Raw genomic sequence first — 21,869 nt, forward strand, 5'->3', positions numbered from 1 at the left:
TTCCCAACAGTTGTCAGTCAGTGATACAGTAGTGGGAACATGCAAAATGTCTGACTATATCCCTCACTGGAAGCTTAGAGTGTTTGAACATGGTTAACTGAAAATCATATTTTTTTTGCATCTGGCCATGCTTTGGCAACTCAGAATCTTGGTAAATGGAAGATACCATTTTTAAAACATGTGGGTTAATAAAGTATAACAGACTTCAATCATGTTAACTTTTTGATGTTCTGGATGTGCATATTTATTCATTTATTATAGTCAACTTTTTTCCTCTCCTCCTTTCCTTGATCTTATCTCACAACAACCATCCTATGAGGTTTGTTGGGCTGAGTCTGTGACTGGCCCAAAGTCACCCATGGCTGAGTGGGGGCTAGAAACCAGATCTCCTGGGTCCAGGTCCTGCACTCCTAACTGGTTCACCACAATGTCTCACCACAGTGCGTGACATTCTGTACCCTGAAAGTATATTCCACTAGCTTGAATAGTATCAAAGTAATTGTCAACAAAACATTTTGCCTTCTAGTTTTCCATGTATCCATTTTCCTATAGATCTGGGGAGCTTACCCTTTTCAGTCACAGGGCCCCACATCATTTGTCCTCTGGGGCCACAGGGGCTGACACATACAGCTCACATAGATCCATCATTCTTATACTCATCCAGGAAGCAGCAGCATCAAGGTATTGAAGCCAACCCCAGGTAACCCAATGTGACTACCCAAAAATAACTTGAAAAAGTACAAATGCTTTAGGAACAGGTTCTATGGAATGTCATTCCTAGAGCATCCCAAGATGTAGTCAGGAATCTTTAACTGCTGTTTCTTGGGATGGTATAGGAATGTGGCTCCTGCAGTATGTCAGGAACTATAGAGCTTGCTCCCAGAGCATTACCCTTATTTTTTCAGCAGTGGCAAATGCTGGCAATCTGGAGGCTGTAAGATAGGTTGGGAGGTACCCAGAAGGTCCACTTTTTTACCCCAGCTGTAGATGCTACTCTAAAACAGTGTTGGTATTTCAGTGTTTACTGGTTATTTATGACTTCCTTTTCAGTATATGCAGGTATGACACTGTTCTTTTTTATACTTTTTTTTAACTGAATGTGCTTCATGAAAATAGCCATTCCTCATGTTTTTGCAGAGAAAAGCTTCAACAACTGTATTCCTGTTCTCTAAACACTTTCTAGCTTTTTTCTTAAAGCAGTTCTTCATGATGATCAGTGCATTTTAGTTGAAGCCTAACTAAAGCTCCGGAGATAAGTGCTGCTGCTACTTCTGAATAAAATCTAGAGAAAGTCAGTGATGCTAAAAAAAAAAAAAAAAGTAGCCAAAGGAGAATCTTTGTGATATCTTTAGGATTTAATGTGTGCTTAACCTTTTCTGCTAACCCATGTCTTAAAACATAAGTATTTTAATAAATTTGTGATATTGAAACTGGAAATATAATTTAAAATGTTGGAATAGCTAAGATTTCTGTCCTATACTAACTTACCTAGGAACTTAGTGGGACTTTCTTCTGAGTAGATATGCGTAGGATTGCACAGTAAGCACAGAAAATGTAGAGTAGTTTAAGAATATTGGCATTCGTATAATATCTTGGGTAAGCATGTGCAGGATAGCAAACTCAAAAGTACAAATGCCTTACTGATAATTCAGTCAAAATGAGTGTGAGCCTCTGAATGCAGATTCAGTGCAGACCAGCAAGGGGGGGGGCAATCTTTGCCTCTCCATTATTCCCCCTCCACATTTTTGCTAAACAGTTATTTAGTGATGGTGTTCCAGATGGAGAGGGAAGGAAAATGGCCACTCATGTTCCTTCTCTATCTCCAAAATCCTTCTTTTAACCCTTCTCAGAGGTTCATTGCCTGGCCCTGGGCAGCAGCAGGCTCAGAGAGTTGAGTTTGGAACAGTGTTTCCAACCTTAGAGTTGGCAATCTGTGTTACAGCTTCTCCCCAGACTATGTCTAGGGACCATAGGATTGTTCCCTCCATTTTTAATGTGCAAAACTTCAAATATACAAGCCCAGTATTAGAGAGCTCTTCAAACGGCTCTACCCTGTGCTACCTAAGTACATATATCTTTCTTTTGTTCTCTGAGAAGTTGAGAAAAAATAAAAGTGGAAAATAGACCTAACAATTTGTAGTAAACAAAGCAGTATGTTACACAGGAATTATCATTCTTCTGAACTTTTGTCTTATATAAAATGTTTTCATACTGCCTCCTGAGTGACTAAAATCTGGCCCAATTCACAAAGAAAATATATTTCATAGAGGATTTTAGACTGTTTCCCCAAGATTTCCATTCTTAAAAACATTTTTAGATTGGAAAAACTTATAAAAAGTCCTGTGTGTGAAGTAGGTTTTTCGTCACCAACCCCCGCCAGTTATTTTTCTGGGCCTTCAAATCCTTAGGTGGGCAACAACTGGAAATAGGATCTTTTCAGTAACAGTGTCCAAGCTTTGGTACATTCTTCTCAAAGAAGCTAAATTAGCACCTTCTCTTTCTTTCAGTTACCATTAAAAATATTGTTCCCTTCCATATTTGAATAAGTTGGTTCTGCTTCATCTAGGGCCTTTGTCTGAACTAGTTTCCTAGACAGGAGGGAGCTATATTTTATGGACCCCTTCATGGGTCACTGTCTTGCCGTGGTAAAGGGGTTTGCATAGCACAATGAGCTGTGCTGTGCAGGGGAAACCAAGACTGGTGATAGCAGAGAGCTCTGACAAAAGGTGATCCACTGGAGAAGAAAATGGCAGCCCACTCCAGTATCCTTGCCATGAAAACACCATGGATGGTACCCAAATCCTAAAAGATATGATGCTGGAAGATGAGTTCCTCAGGTCAGAAGGTGTCCAATGTGCTACTGGGGAAGAGCAGAGGGCTAGTACAAGTAGCGCCAGAAAGAATGAAGTGACTGGGTCAAAGTCGAAAGAACACTCAGTTGTGGATATATCTCGTGGTGAAAGGAAAGTCTGATGCTGTAAAGAACAATACTGCATAGGAACCTGGAATGTAAGATCTATGGATCAAGCTGGACGTGGTCAAACATGAGATGACAAGACTGACCATTGACATCTTGGGAATCAGTGAACTAAAATGGACAGGAATGGATGAATTTAATTCAAATTCAAATTCATATATACCACTGCCAGCAAGAATTCCTTAGAAGAAATGGAGTAGCCATCATAGTAAATAAAAGAACAGGAAAAGCAGTACTGGGATACAATCTCTAAAATGACAGAATGATCTCAGTTTGAATCCAAGGCAAACCATTCAACATCACAGTAGTCCAAGTCTGTGCCCCAACCACTGATACTGAATAGGCTGAAGTTGACCAGTTCTCTGAAGACCTACAACACCTGCTAGAACTAACACCAAAAATGATGTCCTTATCATCATGGAAGAAGGAATGCTAAAGTAGAAAGTCAAAAGAAAACTGGAATAACAGGCAAGTTTGGCCTTGGAATACAAAATGAAGCATGGCAAAAGCTGGCAGAATTTTGTCAAGAGAACACATTGGTCATAGCAGACAGTCTTTTCCAACAACCCAAGAGACAACTCTACACATGGACATCACCAGACGGTCAACACAGAAATCAGATTGACTATGTGCTCTGCAGCCAAAGATGGAGAAGCTCTATACAGTCAGTAAAAACAAGGCCAGGAGCTGACTGTGGCTCAGATCATGAGCTTCTTGTTGCAAAATTCAGGCTTAAATTGAAGAAAGTAGGGAAAACCACTAGGCATGACCTAAATCATATTCCTTATGAATATACAGTGGAAGTGACAAATAAATTTAAAGAATTAGATCTGACAGAACTGGACATGGAACTACTGATTGATTCAAAATTGGGAAAGGAGTACGGCAAGGCTGTACATTGTCCCCCTGCCTATTTAACTTATATGCAGAGCACACCTTGTGAAAGGCTAGGCTAGATGAACCACAGGTCGGAATTCAGATTGCCGGGAGAATTATCAACAACCTCAGATACTCAGATGATACCACTCTAATGGCAAAAAGTGAAGAACTAAAGAGCCTTTGATGTGGGTGAAAGAGGAGAGCACAAAAGTTGGCTTGAAACTCAACAATTACGAAAACTAAGAGCATGGCATCCAGCCGTATCACTTCCTGACAAATAGATGGGGAAGAAATGGAGGTAGTGACAGATTTTATTTTCCTGGGTTCCAAGATCACTGCAGATGGGGACTGCTGCCAAGAAATTAAAAGACGCTTGCTCTTTGGGAGCAAATCCATGGCAAATCTAGACAGCACACTAAAAAGCAGAGACATCACCCTGCAAAAGTTTGTATAGTCAAGGCTATGGTTTTCCCAGTTGCACTGTATGGCTGTGAAAGTTGGATCATAAGGAAGGCTGAGCACCGAAGAATTGAGGCTTTTGAATTGTGGTGCTGGAGAAGACTCTTGTGAATCCCTTGGTCTGCAAAGAGATCAAACCAGTCAGTCTTAGAGGAGATCAACCCTGCCTGCTCTTTAGAAGGCCAGATCCTGAAGATGAAACTCAAATACTTTGGCCACCTAATGAGAAGGAACAGCTCACTGGAGAAGAGTCTAATACTGGGAACAATTGACGGCAAAAGGAAAAGGAAATGGCAGAGGATGAGGTGGCTAGATGGAGTCACTGGGGCAGTGAGTGTGGGCTTGGGTGGACTCCAAGGGATGGTGGAGGACAGGAGAGCCTGGAGGAATGTTGTCCATGGGTTGCGACTAAACAGAAAACAATATTTTATGGGTGGTTGTACTTATTTTGTACTGGATTTTAATGTGACTTTAATATTTTTGTGTTACTGTGAGCCCCTCCCTCTCCCTCTCCCTCTCTCCCTCTCTCTCTCTCTCTCTCTCGCGCGCACACACACACACACACACACACAGATTAATATTTCAGTTCATTAGTATTAAACCCTCTGCTGTTTTTTTTCCTCCAGTAAGTGCATGGAAATATAAACAAAGGGATATCTAATATATGTACTGATAACAAGTGTCATGTATATTGAACAGTCTGCAGGAACAGTAAAGAAACAACTCAGAGTGGTATGTTTCATTGCTAATATTTGTTTAACACCCGGAACCAGGTCACATAAACAGCCTTCATATCCCATGTCTATGTGAATGTATGGGGAAAGTTACTGTAAACAGAGTGGTATGTGAATTTAATCTGGATGATTTTCCTCATTGTGATAATTTGGAGGAAGCACTGTCAGTGGAATTCACATTAGTTAATGTTCTAACTAATATTTCATTGTGAATTTGCACATACATATGGCATGTTGAGGTCTTGAGATTTATTTTTTTTGGAGAATTTGGAATGATGACAAACATGTTTTCTTTGTTCACAAATCAAATGGATATAGATCCACACTAAGTGGAAGAACTCATGCTCTGCACACAAAATATTGTTGGGTTCAGTCCCTGACATACCCAATTAAAAGGTCTGAATACCTTGGGATGGAAAATATTTCTTTGCCTAAGAATTTGCGGAACTGCTGCCTCCTGGAGTAGAGAATACTGTGCTATGTGGACAAATAACCTGACTTAAGGTATGTCCTATGTTCCTAGAAAATATGTGGGGAGGAAAGTTAAATAATTGCTTTAAAGATATTATGGTACCACTTCCTTCAATTTAGGTTCAAGGAAAAGAGAGAAAAAAGAAATATAAGATTACTTTCCCAAAATACTTTTACTTACATTCTATTGATAAAGTGCTCTTCCAAAGTCCTAAAAACATTTTGCATAATTTTTCTTTAATTTTTTAAAAATGAATAAGGTAATACAGTGCCTTAAAAGTGGTGGCTTACTTTTTGCTATCCGAAGAGCATACTGATAGTTCAAATCTCACTTCTGCTCACAGCTCATTCTTTTAACCAATATGCTATTCTAGCGACTTTTGTAATTTCATGCACCATTATTTCTAAGATGCATGCCACTTTATGTGATACTTGATCTGATAATAGTTACCTGTATAGTCAAATAAAATTTAGAAAATAAGTAAGGTAGTGAAAAAACGTTGACAAAGATCTAAAGATTAAAACTGAACAGTTTTACATGCAAAAGTTCACACACAAAATGAATTCTGCAGGCAATGGTTAAAAATATTTACTGTTTTATAATGTTAAAATATTTTACTGAAACAGTTGTAGTAAAAATGTCAGTTATTGAAAATGTAAATACACAAAGATGCATTGATACAAGTGCGAATCTTTTTATCTTATGAAAAGGTATTGAAATGAACAGAAAATACAGTAAGGGCACGCTTGATATAATTAAACAAATATTTGTGTTAGTTCTGTATACTGTTGGAAGACACATGCAAAGAACTCCCACAGAATTGTAATTATAATTGTCCCAAATCATTCTTGCTGAGATAGAAAATCTAAGTTTGTACTGGTAGTAAGTATGGCAGCACAGCAAGGGATGGTCAGTCATAGACACTACTTACTGTAATTTGTGACTGTCGTGGGAGAGGAGAGGCTGTAGGTGTAATAGTGATGCTGCTGGTGATTTTGTTGATAGATTTGCTTGGTGTTCCATTAGTTACTGCTGGAGTTCTGTTATCCTGCACAGGGGTGCAAGGATTAAAGACTTTTGCCGAATTAGGAAGAGCTTGGACATAAGGGCTTCCTAAATGAATATGTATTTTATTATCCTCAGTAGTTATCACACTAGATCCAGAACTGTTGGATCTTTGGAACTGCCAGGATGACTGCCTTTCAGGGGATACTCTAAAGATAGTATGCTTGTCACCAATTTCCAGTGATTCTGGTGAAAGCAACTGCTCAGGAGAACTTGAACTTGTCAGAGCCAATGGGGAGGTTGTCCTTTCTGGAGTTATAACACCACATGATTCAGGTGTTTGAGATCTAGTAAAGGCAGCCATAGTAAGAGGTGGTATGGCTTGTTCTGGACTTGAGTAACCATCAGCTACTTTAGATTTTATTGGATTTAAAGATCCATTTTGAATTATGGTGATTCTTTGCTTTGGTGTGCCACAGGTGGGTATCATAGCTGTACTGGTGAAAGACTGGGAGCTCTCTGCAGTTGGGCTTGTTATTTCAAGGGTGGCTGTGTTTTGTCCATGATCTGGAGTAACCTTTATATGAAGAGGCTGGCCTGGTGTGTGACTTAGAACTACATTTCCAGGTTGAATGCAATTTCCATTCTGCTTAGTGTTAACCTTTCCATTTTGGATATGGTTTTCTTTAGACTTCATCCAGGGTATCCATAGTTTATTATTGTTTACTACATTTGCAACAGAGGGATTGCACCTGAAAGATGGAGTTTGCTCATCCTCATCCTCATCATCACTCTCTTCATATAAATGTCCATTTATGACAGCCCTTTCCAAAGGAACTAGAGTTTTGTAATCAGGTGGTTCATTGTCCAGTGGTTCTGTTTGGACTTCCCTAGAGACAACTTGCAAGTCAGAAATTCTCCTTCCATTCAGGCTTGGTCTAAGGCTTTTGCTGAAACGCCTATACCTCTCCAGTTCTTTGGACAGGATTTCCATTTCTCTTCCTAATTCTTTGTTTTTATTTTCTTGGTGAGTGAGTTTTTTCTGCAGAATTGTATGGTCTTCCCTTAGGTGGCATATCAAATCCTCTGTTGCCATATACTCATGAATTTTCTCTTTTAGTGCATCTACTTCTCTAGAAAGGTGTCCTGACTTAGCTGCTTCATCCTTGAGTTTTCGGAATAATCTCTGCTCATGATTGCATTCTGTCTTCTCTGCTAACTTATACCGAGCCAGTTCTTTTTTCACAGCCTCAAGTTCCTCTGACAGAAATCTGGCTTTATCTTGTTCATTAATGTATCTACGTTCTAAAGATTCAAATTCATCTTCAGTTTTCATGAGATCATCTTCTATGGCCTTCATTTCTTTAAGTTTGTGTTTGAGCCTTTCAATTTCCTGGGCTAGTTCTTTAATCTTGTTGTTTTCTTGCTGCAAAGATGTGGTAGGTTTGGTTGTCTCCTTAAGTTTATTTTTAAGAAACTCTTTTTCAATGGCTTCTAGGGACTGTAGCTTTTTCTTTAGCAGATTCACTTTGGAGGAGAGATCATCTCCTTTTTCTTCTTCTGCTTTTAGTTTACTTTTCAGTTCATCTCTCTGTCTTGTGAGATTGGACATTTTTTCTTCAGACTCTGTCTTAGATTTTAGTGCCTTCTTACTTTCTTCAATCAATTTTTCTGTGACTGACATAACTTTTTTTTGTTCCAGCTGAAGCTGTGAATTTGTAGTCTGTAGCTTTTCTTCTGTTTGCTTTATTTTTTCATTCATTGTTTTCCTCTCATCAACAAGCAATACCGTTAATGATTTCAATTTATTTAAATCTTCTCTAAGTGTGAGCTCTGTTTTTTCCAATTTACTTTCCATGGTTTCAAGCTCTCCAATACGAGCTTTTAAAACATCAAGTTCCTGTGAGAGCTGCTTCGTTAATGTTTTTTCTTTTTCTAGATTGCATTTCAAAGTGTAGCATTCTTGTTTGCTCTTGCTGAAAGAATCTTCCAATTTCTCCAGTTCCATAATTCTCTTGTTGAATCTATCAACTTCAGTTTTAAAATTGTTACTTTGTGAGGCTTCCTTTTCTAGCTTCTTATGAAGCTCTCTGCATTGTTCTTCCATTTTTATGAGCTCCTCATCTTTTCCTTCCATCTCCAGTACTCTTTTTCTTAGCTCTTCCACTTCAGACATAAGGGTAGAATTTCCACATTCCCCTCTATTCATTTTTTCTCTGAGATCTTGCAGTTCTTCTTCTGCCTTTCGTAAGGACTTATTAGTCTCTTCAAGTTCATCAATTTGTCGACTGAGTGCTGTTAATTTTAAGCGTAGCTGGCGATTCTGGCTCTCTTCATTGGTTAGTTTGGCCATCACAATTTCTTGTTCTTGGGAAAACTTAATAGTTTGTACTTGAAGTTCTGTTTCCAGCCTGAGGGCTTTTTGCTCTTCTTCTTGAGCTTTTGTTTCTGCAATGGAGAGTTTCTCATGTGCTTGCTCTGTAGAGTTAGTTAAGTCTTGGATTTTTTGGATTTGCAGGCTTATCTGTTCTGTAAGTCTTTGTTGTTCATCCACTACCATTAAAGCAAATGATTTGAGTTTTGTCAGCTCTTCCTTCAATTTGTTTATTTTCTTGTTGTTTTCCTTTTCTCTTTTTGCCTGATAGGCTGTGTCTTGGTCAATAAGCTTCTTTAATCTAAAAAAAGAAAAAATAGAAATTAAAGAACAGCATTTTAATATGCGAGTGATTAGAAATTAAAATAGTGTTAGCTGGACCAGAGGTGATGAAAACCTACAAAGAGAGCTTTGATTTTGGAAAATTTGGATATAAGGATAGAGATGAAGATTGCTGATGCTAACAGTATGTCAATAATGCAAAAGGACTGGCAGGTTTGGATAGTTTCTGTAATATTTCTTGAAAAAGATCTTGGATATTTCCATTTGTTGGCATTCTAACTAGTGCAGTGATAGAAGCTTTCCTCCCTTTTCTCTTCATAATTTAATGTTATTCTAGACATAGATGTGAATTTTACAGCTCTGGAAAGGAGGTAAAAGGTAGCTTGCATCTTGTAATTTCATGTTGTCTTCCAGTGTGTAATTACCATCTCATGGGCATATTTGTGGTTCTAGCATACAAGATTTAACATTTGTTGCCTTGCATCATCTTAAATTAGCAAAAGACCAGTATCCTGCCTACACAGAAAATATATGGCCCAATAATTGTTCTACTCAAGATGCTGGTATGTGTTATGGCTACATACACCTGCCTTGAAATGCAGCATTAATTGAATTAAGATGTATGCTTTGTGTTAGAAGCTTATCTTAACCTTACATTAGCAAGGAGGATTTCCATTATCTCCTCATGCTTCTGTATGATAAAACTAAACTGAAAGGTGCTTGACTTGTTGTCTTTGATCTTCTTGCTCCTGCTTTAGCTACTGAACAAACTTCATCTCTGTGCCTGCTGGTCAGCTCTGACAGTGGTCTAAGAAAATATATATATATCTGTTTAAAAACGATCACATCAAGGTCTTAAATACGATAATTCCTCTTTTCAGAAGTGTGTTGCATTTACAGTCTTTGAGGTAAGATTACTCTTCCCATTAAAATAGGCATTGACACCTGAGCCTTAAAAAGCCAGTATATGCAAGTATATGTAAAAAGTATATGTAAGTATTTTGTTTATTTTGAGGTCAAGGCAATTAAACAGGTTGTCTTGAATGAGGCTTGATTACCTTCACCCATACCAGTTATCCCTCTGAGAGGACATTATGATGTTGGCTATGTTTGTAGCCATTGTCAGTTTGGTTGGTTGGTTGGTTTTTCTATCTTCTAGTAGTTATGTGAGAAAGTCTGACATGTTGATACTACTTTGCTGTCCTTGATAAAATTGATCATGAAATCTTGTTGGAGAACTTTGTAGTAGCTATGTTTCTGTCTGTCTTGATGAACTTAGAAGTTACTTGTAGGTGACTTAATCAAAGTTTTATGGACATTAAGTTGCCAACTGCCTAATTATAGATCTAACCCTGCAGAATCTATTTCCTCCTCTAACAAGGAGGTCTGACCTATGTGTTTCTGGTCAGGTTTGAAGTTAAGTTTAATTTATAATCCTAAGCTATAGCATACACATTTTTCTTATATTTAATTCAAGAACACTTGGGGGTTGCTGCTGCATTTGAAGACATTACTGAGGTATAAACAAAATATGCAGTATTTGGCTGCTAACTCTTAGTCCTTGTTAGTTTTTCCCCACTGTATTGTTTTGTTAATGCTTTGCTTTTCTTGAAAGCTTTCTATAATATTTAATTTATATCCCACCTTTGCACTAAAAATGGCACTCAGAGCAGCTAACAATAAAAATAAACTCTTAATTAAAGCACAGCACAAAAACAAATAACTTAAGACAACAATAAAAGAAATCATATAAATAAATAAACCTGTTGTACAGTGCAGGGATGCATAATGTTAGAGACAAGAAGATGGTTTTGGTAATAAATATGTTCACTTTAATGAGACATCAGGGAGACCAATCCTGTGGCCACGTGACAGGATCTAGGCAGCCATAAAGAGTTTTTTGAGACCTAGCTGCAAGGTTGCTGTAGCTGGGTTCTCAACTTAGAGCTCCATCCCCACCCTACACCCATCCAGCTGTCATGGAAAAAAAAACTGTGCCAGCTGTGCCCTTCAGGTAACAAGAACCTCAGGAGTGGGGGTCTCAGGTGCCCGGATGGTTTAGTGCTTGCTAAGTAGGAGTAATGCAGATATGACCTTCATCTCCATGGTTCTGCCACCCTGCACAGGATATCAGATTTGATTCTTGTCTTAGTTAAATTCCTTCATAAAGATAGTAGTTAGATCATATAAAAGTAAGAAAGTCAAATTGGCTTTCTATGAGGCTTTATTGTGAACAGTCATAAGACAGAAATGTAAATGTAATGAAGTGGGGCAGAAGGGAAGCCTCACAAGAAAGAATAAGGGTGGTATTACCCAAAAGAGAGGAATATGGAGCTATTGTAAGAACTACAAGAGATAAAGGATGCTTTTCATAATTTCTTGTTTTCAGGAATGGACCTTGCTGCCACTGTCCTTCCTGCTTCTAAATATTTGTCATGAAGTTGATGATAGCTATTGGTGTAGATAGAAAGTCATAATTTTATAGTTATTGTAGAGATAATATTTTCTCTATTTTATTCTGTTTTGGGGAATTCATGTGGTTAAGCTGGCTGTAATATTTAAATGTAGTCACTCTACTGAATTTTAATCTTATATACCATTTTGTCATCTAAGTTTTATTTTTAAATGAATATTGACTTGACAAAGCCTTAAAACAATTCAGAATTTAAATCTTATATCTAGAATATGATAGCTGCTCACTAGCTTAATTAAGTGGAATCTTTGACTACTAGTCTGCCTTTTCATTTTTTCAATTGAAGTTCCAACAGAATTACAATTTCCCACCAAGAGTAGATTTGAACACTTATAGCATTGATTTGGTTAGATGGAGTTACTGCAGTTTTCAGAACTGATCATATGAATGTTCTTACTTTGAAATTATGTGGAGGTAATGGTGGACACCTCAGTTATGTTCTTTAAAATGCCTGTAACTGAAAAAAGTGTCCACAATTTGTTCTCCTTTATCTTGTAGGTAAGAGTTGTATCCCATACCTCTGTGCTACGATTTGGAGAAAGTCTGAATACAATCTTGTGACTGTTTTAGTCAGCCTGGGCAGTTATTGTGCAATATGGAAATTGTACTTCAACATCTGTGCAATGCCATAGGTTCCCCATCAGTACTCTTTACAGAATGGAGTGCTATATGCAAAATACTGTAGTGTGGCCAAGGAGCATAACATTCTTGTCCTGCTTTATCAAGTTGATGTTTCAGTAATATTATGTTGGTATTATAAATTAGATATAGTGGTTCAAATGCTTAATGTCTGCTTCTAAGATATATTTCATGTATCTGACATGGAAGCAGTTGAAATTGATTAGACACATATAAATGTACCCTATTGCACATAGCAAATATATTTTTGTAGAGATCTCTACATATTCTGCTTATATAGAAAAAGCAGGTCAGCACAGCTGTGGTTCTAATTTTGTATAAAATCAGAAGTATTCCTGGAAGGCTTTTGTCATCTTACTTTTTCCAGAAAAATCCATTTGGGAACAAAAAGGGATATCCTCAGCATGTTGGAAACATTTTCTTATTTAGTTAACAATGAGAGTATGATAGGACTAAAAAGTTCTAGTGGAAATAAAAAGTAGTTCCTTTTGTGTCCTAAAATATATATATTTTTGAAAAAGCATACAGTATCATTCAGTGGATAGAAGGGAGGAAAGCAAATGCACTTTTTTCCAAAATATAATGCCTAAACATAGGGAGTCATACAAACTTACATCATAAGAATTATTCAGTCATAATTGGTTCAGTCCTTTGTCTTATGTACGTAAATGTGGGTATCATAGTTAGAACAGTGCATAATATTGAAAGGCAAGCCAACTGGAAAATAATACTGCACAGCAGAAAAAGACATACTGGTACCAGAGGTAGCACATAGCCATCAAGACTAGTAGTTATTGATAGCCTTCTCCATGGATTTGACCAGTCTCCTTTTAAAGTCATACAGATTTGTGGCCATCACTACTTCCTGTGGCAGTCAGTTCCATAGTATAGCTATTCATTATGTGACAACGTACTTTAATCTCTCCTGAATCTCTCACCAACTTCATGGGATGACTTCAGGTTCTAGTATTACAAGAAAGGGAGAGAAGTGTTTCCCTCTTCACATCTCCACACCATGCATAATTTCAAACACCTCTATCATGTCTCCCCTTACCTTTTCTTCTAACCTTAACAATCCCAGTTGTTGCAACCATTTTTCATATGGAAGTTGCCCTAATTCATTGAACATTTTAGTTGCAGTTCTCAGCACCTTTTCTAACATCATAATATTCTTTTTCGGAGGTGGCAACCAAAATTGTACATAATATTGTAAGTGTAATCACAACAAATATTTGTATAAGGGTGGTATAAGCTTGGCAGTTTTATTTACAATTCTTTTCTATTAATGCCTACATGGAATTTGTGTTTTTTATAATTGCAGCTACACACTGGATCAACATTGTCATTCAGCTGTCTACTACAATCCCAGAATCCTTTTTGTGATCAATCATGAATCAGCCCATGAAGTTGGAGTGGTTTGCACCAGTGTGCATTACTTTACAATTGCTTAAACTGACCTGCGTTTGCCTTTTTGGTATCTATTCCCTCAGGCTGCAAAGATCGCTTTGCAGCTCCTCACCATCCCTTTTGGTTTAAACCACCCTAAATAGGCCAAGTGCAGGGAAACTGCTTTGAAAGAGATACTGGAACAATTTCAGGTTGTAACATATATGGCTTTTTACCTTATAAAATGCATAATTAACAGGGAAGATGATGTTTATGTATAAAATTATGCATAACACAGAGAAAATCAGTAGGGGCAAATTGTTTTCCCTTTCTCGCAATGCAAGAATCCAAAGTCACCCAGTGAAGCTGAGTGGTTGGAGATTCAGAACAGTCAAATGGACATATTTCTTCCCACCTTGAATAGTTATACAAGATGTGCCACAGTTATACAAGATGGTATACAAGATGTACCACAAGATGAGCACTAACTTGAATGGTTTTAAAAGGGGGCTAGACAAATTTTGGGAGGATAAGGCTATCAGTGGCTTAGTCATTATGGAAATAGGCTACTCCCAGTATCAGTAACAGTATGTCTCTGAATACCAGTTGCTTAGCAGTTGGATGGGAGGGCACTATTATTTTCATATTCTGCATAGACATTTGGTTGACTATTGCAGGGGCACAAGGTTGGACCAGATAGTCCTTTGGTTTGATCTAGCACAGCTCATCTGACTTTATTACAGTGATAAGATAAGGTTATATGATTTAACATTAGGCAGATGTGAATATAGTTATATTATTTTAAGCATCTTAGGAACTATAATTTTAAATGTTTTTTTCTTTTACATTATTATATGATTATTATTTATATAAGTTTTTATGTATTTTTTGTGAGCTGCCCCGAAGCTTTGTTGCGATGGGGGTGGCATAGAAATGTTTTACATACATACATACATACATACATACATAAATAAATAGTTTAATGCACAGATACTAAACTCAAGGGAGCTTCTCTAAAGGATGCTACATTGCTTTGCATATCCATTGTTGAGCAGAATCTGCTTTGCTGCAGCTTTAACAACTACGACAAATGTATGAAAGAAGATCAGAGGTTTGACAAGATTCCTAAAATATATTGTTGCTTTATTGCTATCAGAAAGGATAAAGTTGTTTTAATAAGCTACAGTAGAACTTTTAATAGGGAAAACAAAGGATAGACTGCATTCTGTGCACACTGATTCATTAGTAATCCTCATTTAAGTCAGTCAGACTTAAATTTGAGAAAACCTGTATAGAATTCTGCTGAGGATTCTTAGCCAGTCTTTGTCACAGCAATCATAGAGGTTTGTGCTTATATTCCTTAACACTCATTCAGTGCATATCCAGGCCAATCTCTGGGATTGGATTTATCTACCTTCTGCTCATTTGGCCTGTAATCTTATGATTTGATTAAACATTGCATGCATTAATTGTTTGGCAATAATTTAAGTCCCATTTTCAGCTAAGTGGAATTTATTTTTAATGATTTATCTTTAACTGTTGAACAGAAATGTAGTCAATTTTTTTCTGAAGTTCTGAAGTTTTTCTGAAGTTGTATTATGTGCACATATGAGAGAACTGTCTCAGTTCTCTCTCTTTTCTATCACGTAAGCAAATTGATTCTAGGCCAGAAAAGAAGCAAGTGATTTCATTTGGAACAGGAGAAATTGGAATTCACTGACTTTTACATCAGCCAGGAAATTACTGTTGTGCAGATGGAAGGCTAACAGGAGGAAATGGAAAGATTAGACACTAGAGATGTGGGATGGTGGTCAGAGCTCAGGACTGTGAGGAAAGAACTCCTGAATTCTAATTCATATAACTCTTCCTCTTTGGCCTTAAATTGAATTTGATATTTAAGTTTTTCCATGTTAAGCATGAAACAGTCTGGCTTCCCGTTGAGTATATTGACCTTGTTGATGTTATCCTATGACTTGTACTATTATATAGCTGATGGACTGGCTCAAGGTGCCCAAAGATCCTGTGTGTATCAAAAATAAAGTGCTAGCTATGACCGTAATAGAACAACATAAGACAGTGGGGGAAAACCTGAGTTGCTATGAGAAATGTTGTAGATGACTAATTTGTAACCCTCTAACTGATTTGTCTACATCTCACATCAGCTCTAATCATCATAGTGGTTAGGAATCATGGGAATTGTAGACCATAATGTCTAGAAGATCCTAAATTGTCCATCTCTATCCTTACGCAATTTTTAGTACATGTTGGCTTCTTATGATACCTTGAAAAGAACATTGGAAGGGAATTGTAACCTATTTATGACAAATGATAATGAACTAACTTATTGTTTCTACTGTTTTAGCAACAATCATGTTTGTGCCTAAAACAAGGGCAAGAGTAATCTGTATTAGTAGTAATGGAAAATAAGTATTGGAATCCATTCCCTGCTTCTTCATAACATCAAATTCCAAGAATATAATTACACTTGGCATTAATAAGCTGTTTTTCCTAAATGCTCCAGACATTTTATATTATGTCATGAATCCTTCAAAGAACCATCTCATATGGGGTATCTTTGTTCCCTCAGTAGATGGCTAAATGAGAGTGACTTGCCCACAGTCAGACGCGGTGTGTAAGGTGAACCAGGGCTTTCTTGGTCATCTTCTATTAAGCGACCTCTACATAGAATTGAAATTGTAATGTGACACTCATATTGTACCTTTTTGTATTAGAGTGAGCTCCATGTACTAGAATTACTAGCACTGAGTAATGCCAAATTAATGGTTTCATTAAGATTGCAGGTAGCTTGTTTTAAACTCTTAAAGCTATTATGTACAATGTACAAAATGGATTGAATAGCCAGGAACCATGCTGAGGTGTTGGCTCCTGGGAGGTGCTCAGCGTTGCCTATCCTTGACACTGGACCTGCTAATAATATTTCTTGAAGTGTGATTTTATGGTGTATTAAATATGGCTACAAGCCACATAGAGAGTTAGGATATTTCTTTCCGTGTGTCTGTGTGTGTGTGTATATATATATATATAGGCTTGCAACACCTGGATTCACACTCCAGTTCTAAAGTTGTGTGACTTGTTGTTGCTTTGGAAGTTTTTTTGGCATTGGCACCCAGCTCCTAAATAAATTTACATGATCTGGAAGTTGTCCCCACATATTTTAAAAAGCACTACTTCTCAGTAATTATGCTTTGGACCATGATCCCATTGATGTCTGTTTCATGGAGTGGCTCTGTGAAGTGTATCTGTTTCTCTGTGTATCAGAAACGTTACCTCAACTATTGCTTTAGTTTCCTGGTTTGTACTGATATATTGAACAACAATGAAACTAAACAAAATTATGCAATTGTTCTCAAGTACAGACTTTATCTTCTTTCTCAAATTAGCTAATTTTTGGAAGACTTCAAAAATGGCTCTTTGCCAATAACAACTCATTGTGTTACTCAGAGGGGGCTGACTGGTCATAAATGTCCTTTTCCCAGAACATTTTCAGGAACTAGGCGTACTCAGAGACAATTTTACCATGCAGTCTTCAGGGAAAAAATTGTCAAGTATGACTACCTTGGCTGTGGATCTTTCAGGCACATGACCAAACTCTAGATACAGTGGTACCTCGGCTCATGAACTTAATCAGTTCCATGACTCTGGTTGTGATCCAAATTGGTTGTGACCCAAGTCAAATTTCCCCATAAGATTCAATGTAAATAAGGTTAATCCGTTCTGTAACTATTTTTTTAATCAGAAAAATTTGAAACAAAGTGACAGAGAACAACAAAGTGACAAAGAACTGTACAGTACAGTGGAGAACACTAAGCTAGGTGGGGGGGAGGTTGTTGTTTTGAGGGAGAGTCCCCCTCCATAAGGACACTGGGGAGATCTCTTTCAGGGCTTTCCTCTCTTCTTTGTCTCTTAGCTGTAGGGTCAATTTTGGTGAAAAAAACCCAAGTAAAAATTTTCATGAAATTTTTGTTCATGACCCGATTTGGTTGTGAACCAAGGTGTTTGTGAGCCAAGGCACCACTGTATTGGGAGATTAGGAATTCTTGTACTATTTACCTTCTATTGCTGTTTCCTCTCTACCCTATCCAATGATGCTTTGCCTTCCTTCAATGGTGTGGCTGTCTACCTATCCCCATCTCATTATCTTGAAAGTGCTTTACTTCCACCTCCTACTCCTGCCTTATACCCTATTCTGTCTTCATGTGTGCCCTTCCCTTCCCTTCCCTTCCCTTCCCTTCCCTTCCCTTCCCTTCCCTTCCCTACTCCTATCATTTTCTGGCACAATGAGTAGTTTTCTTCTCTCTCTGAGAGTTGGAGTATGAGTGACCAACATTTGCATCTTCATTTGTTGTCAACAGGTGGGAAGTTGAAGGAAGGTAGCAGCAACATTCCTAAGCTCTTCTTAGCTATGAAAACGGGGCTGTTTACATGAAACAAAAGCATGCCAAGGATTATTTCAGCAAGGCTACCATGTGTGCAGCTGCCATTTTTGAGATAGAATCCTAACTTGGGTTGTCATGTCATCTGAACTCAGCAAGCATGGGCTGTGTGAGGATTAAACAACACTAATTGAACTCATGGTCTGTTTTGGGTTGGGTGTGAGTAGTTTAACCGTTGCATTGCCAGTGCATGTATGACAAACCCCATGTAGAGGTTGCATATGCAGTCTGACTTCCTTGGGTGCTGTCAGTCTGTACCTGAATTTGCAGCAACTAACAACAACAAATTTTAGTAATATCAGATGCAGATGCAACTTGGTGAACTACTTCTTTAAAGCACTCAGCTTTGGCACCTTCATCCCCAAACTGTCACCAAAAAGGCTTCTGAGGAATCATCTTGCAGTGAATAGATAGGAGACGCAATAGATTAAGTCTGAATTCATGAACAGAAAGCAAAAGTAGAAGAGAAACAACCAAAGGAAAGAAAGAAAACGAGTATAGATAAGCAAAGAACATGCTGGCCCAGAAAGAAAATGTACACAGTGTAGAGTCAACTATAAACTTGCAATTCATATCTTTTAGATTATAAGGTTGAAGGAAGGGACTGCCAGATTATTAATTTAAGATGCTCTGGGACCTTCTTGTATAAATTCTTTAAATGAACAAATAAACAAAAATCATAATTGTGAGTTCAGACATCCTAAACAAGGAGAGAGTAGTCTTGCCCATAAAGGGTATCTTGTATCAAGAAGGAACCAAATTTCGAGTAAGCAGAAGAAATAACTGGTTATGTGTGTCATATATGTGTGACATTGGAGGGTTGGGGGTGATAATGAATTATTTATAAGATGTAAATAAGAGGTTTTGAAAATAGAGCATATTTAATAAATGACCTTGGATGAGAAGCACAAGCAAGTTGCATGTTTATATGAAACTGAATCTATGTATTTCCTTTTATGGGAAAATGTGTGCTGTCTCCACAACTAAACCCACACATATGCCAGCAAACTTAATTTTGCTAAATAGATGTGCTAAATAAGTGTGAGAAGAATGTATACTGTCTGCTGTTGATGGATTGTGAATTAGCACAGTCTGTGTGCTTATTAATGCCCTTGGAATGTACTGAAGCTTATTTAGTAATTGTAGGCTGCTGAAGATTCTGGGTTCATCTAGTAGTTTTGTAAGATATTCATAAGAACCAGGTGGCCTAATATCCTTTGCAAGAAGACAGGCAGTTCTGAAGTAGCTTAAATCTGACTCTTTGTGGATTCAGCAACAGTCTTTGGGGAATCAGTATCTGTGTCTCAGTATCTCAGTGTAGCTTACAATGCTAAACAGACAGAGTGAAAAGTTTTTTGTAAATCTCAAGTAGCTTTTTTGGGTAGCCTGAAGTATAGCATGCTACCAAAAAAACCCCAACACCCCCCCACATCCTGGGAAATCACAGGGAAAAATGTGACTAAGATAAATCTTGTATTTGAAGGAGGCTCACTTCCCTTACCAGTTGCATCATTTAAAATATTTAGATTCAGATACCATTCAACATGTCTCAACAGCTGGACTAGGTCAGAAGAGGAGCTATCATTTATTTCCCAGTTATCAATCTGGCTGCTGCATTTTGCACAAGTTGCAGCTTCTGAACAATCTTCAAAAGCAGTAATCTTATTTGGATGTAACTAGAGCACATGTTTTTAAACCCAGTTTATCCCTGTATAGATGTGGACCTAACTGGGGCATCAGCAAACTCCATGCAGCTAAGACCACTCAAGCCTCAAATGACAAGAGAACCCTCAAGTTACAAACCTGCCTCTTTCAAGGGAAGTGCATCCCTACCCAGAACAGACTGAACACTCTCCTTTGGAACCAGACTGTTGATTGAAATAGTTTTGAATCAGACAAAGGTAGCTGAGCTAAGCATCTTACATTTTTTCACTAGAATGCAAGTCTTTTGCTATTCATGTTTAAGAGATTGTTGATGCAATTATCATCCTTGCTGGATTTGTATTATGGGACAAGAGTCTTCTATTTTTACTTTATTTAAAATATGTATATACTGTATGTGTGTTTTTATATACAGGTGTACAGATAACTATACTTAGTATGCACTCATGGGAACTTGCACTAGAAACTTTTTCCTCAAGCTCAGAGCTGGATCTAGTAGTTGATTGACCACTAGTAGTCCAGATTTCCCCAACCCAATGCTACCTAGATGTTTTGAAAGACAACTCCTATCATTCCCTATCATCAGTCATGCCGACTGGGGCTGATGGGGGTTGAAGAATGCTTGGTTAAACTATTTAACTCTGTGCAGTGGTGGGCCACCTCTCACGTTACAAATACTCATTGGGAATCCAACATGATGCAATGGCTACAGAGCTGGATGCACACTCATGTCTGCACCCAGTTGTGAAGCCCACTGGATGGCAGTGGATCTCACACAGTTTCTACACCTCATCTACCTTATAGTGCTATCATAATAAAAATGGAATTCCCTATGCTGTCTTGCACTTCTTCATGGACATGCTGAGCATAAAGGTAATATATGAACAAAATTAATGCAACAGGAGTAGAACTGTTGTGGAAAGAAGAAGCACAAATCTTGATAAAGTGTTCCTGTTCATCATTACCACATAAGAACATGAGAAGAGCCATGCTCAGTCTGTCTAGTCTAGCATTCTGTTTCTATCGTGGCTAATCAGCTGCCCACAGGATTCCACAAGTAGGATATAGATATATAAAACCTATTAATTGGTCTTAACATAGTTTTTAAATAATTCATCAAGAGATAGAGCAGCTCCCTCTTATTACAAATGGTTATAGCACAGGAAAAGGTTTAAAGCAGGGCAAGCTCAAAAAGTATAAGGTAAGATGGTGCTGAACCTTTGGACTGTCAAAATTTTGAGTGAGCAACTGGAGAATCTTGGGATCTGGCTTTCACATATGGGGTACTAGGGAAGCCAAGTCAGAAGATGGGCAGAGTTGAAAAATGGATCACATTATTGTGTAGGTAGCAATGACAACTAACACCCTGCAGAATTTTTACCTCAACAGGTTGTTTGTAAACATTTTTGGGTCTGTCCTCTGTTCTTTTCAGCTGAGTGATATGTGGGTTGGTATAAGGAGATGGGTATTTGTTAATCAATTTCTATTGAAATAAACACATCTCCTAAACTGTCTAACTCTGATGTTTGTATTGGCTGGCCTTGGATAAAGAATTTGAACATCTCAAACTTTTTTTCAAATTGAAGGCTTTTCTTTGACTTACAATTTATTCAGACTTAAGTAAAAGACAAACTGTTACCTTCTCTGACCTTTTAAGAATGCAAAATGTGGAGACTTAGATATAATTAGATATAACACTCATTAGGGTTCTAATGATCAAGGGAATGAATTAATTGCTTCTACTTTCATTTATTTCTTCAAAAAACAGAATTCTACCTGATTTTATAAGATTGCTAGTTGCTTTTGACGAATTGGCTTTCAGTACAGCATATAGAGACATACTTTATACTGATTCATGTTCAAGCCAACTAAATAACCACAGACTCCAAAATGCTAGGGAAAGTATATGAAAGGTTTAATTCCTTTAAATGTTCCAGTGTAAATGTACATGTTGATTAATCAGCCCCAGACAAAGAATAGATTTTTCATATTATAAAATGTATTGACTTTCATATTAATTAAGCAGTCAGTTGTATTATCAGAATTAAGGCTGCAGTACTGTACATATTTTCT

At 37.6% G+C, this 21,869-nt stretch overlaps 2 protein-coding genes across 11 annotated transcripts in view; one reads left to right on the forward strand and one right to left on the reverse strand.

The window, feature by feature from the left end:
- Positions 1-21,869, forward strand: part of CMSS1 (cms1 ribosomal small subunit homolog) — a 279,428-nt gene that overhangs the window by 58,839 nt on the left and 198,720 nt on the right. The window lies entirely within an intron of this gene.
- Positions 1-21,869, reverse strand: part of FILIP1L (filamin A interacting protein 1 like) — a 199,117-nt gene that overhangs the window by 6,342 nt on the left and 170,906 nt on the right. For all 4 annotated transcript variants that reach the window (XM_044442721.1, XM_044442723.1, XM_044442722.1 and 1 more), the window contains one exon: positions 6,453-9,201. In XM_044442721.1, coding sequence (XP_044298656.1) covers positions 6,453-9,201 — 2,749 coding nt within the window. The remainder of the gene's footprint in view (positions 1-6,452; positions 9,202-21,869) is intronic.

The sequence above is a fragment of the Varanus komodoensis genome, unplaced genomic scaffold (assembly GCF_004798865.1).
Source record: "Varanus komodoensis strain SLA01 unplaced genomic scaffold, ASM479886v1 scaffold4, whole genome shotgun sequence".
NCBI lineage: Eukaryota > Metazoa > Chordata > Lepidosauria > Squamata > Varanidae > Varanus > Varanus komodoensis.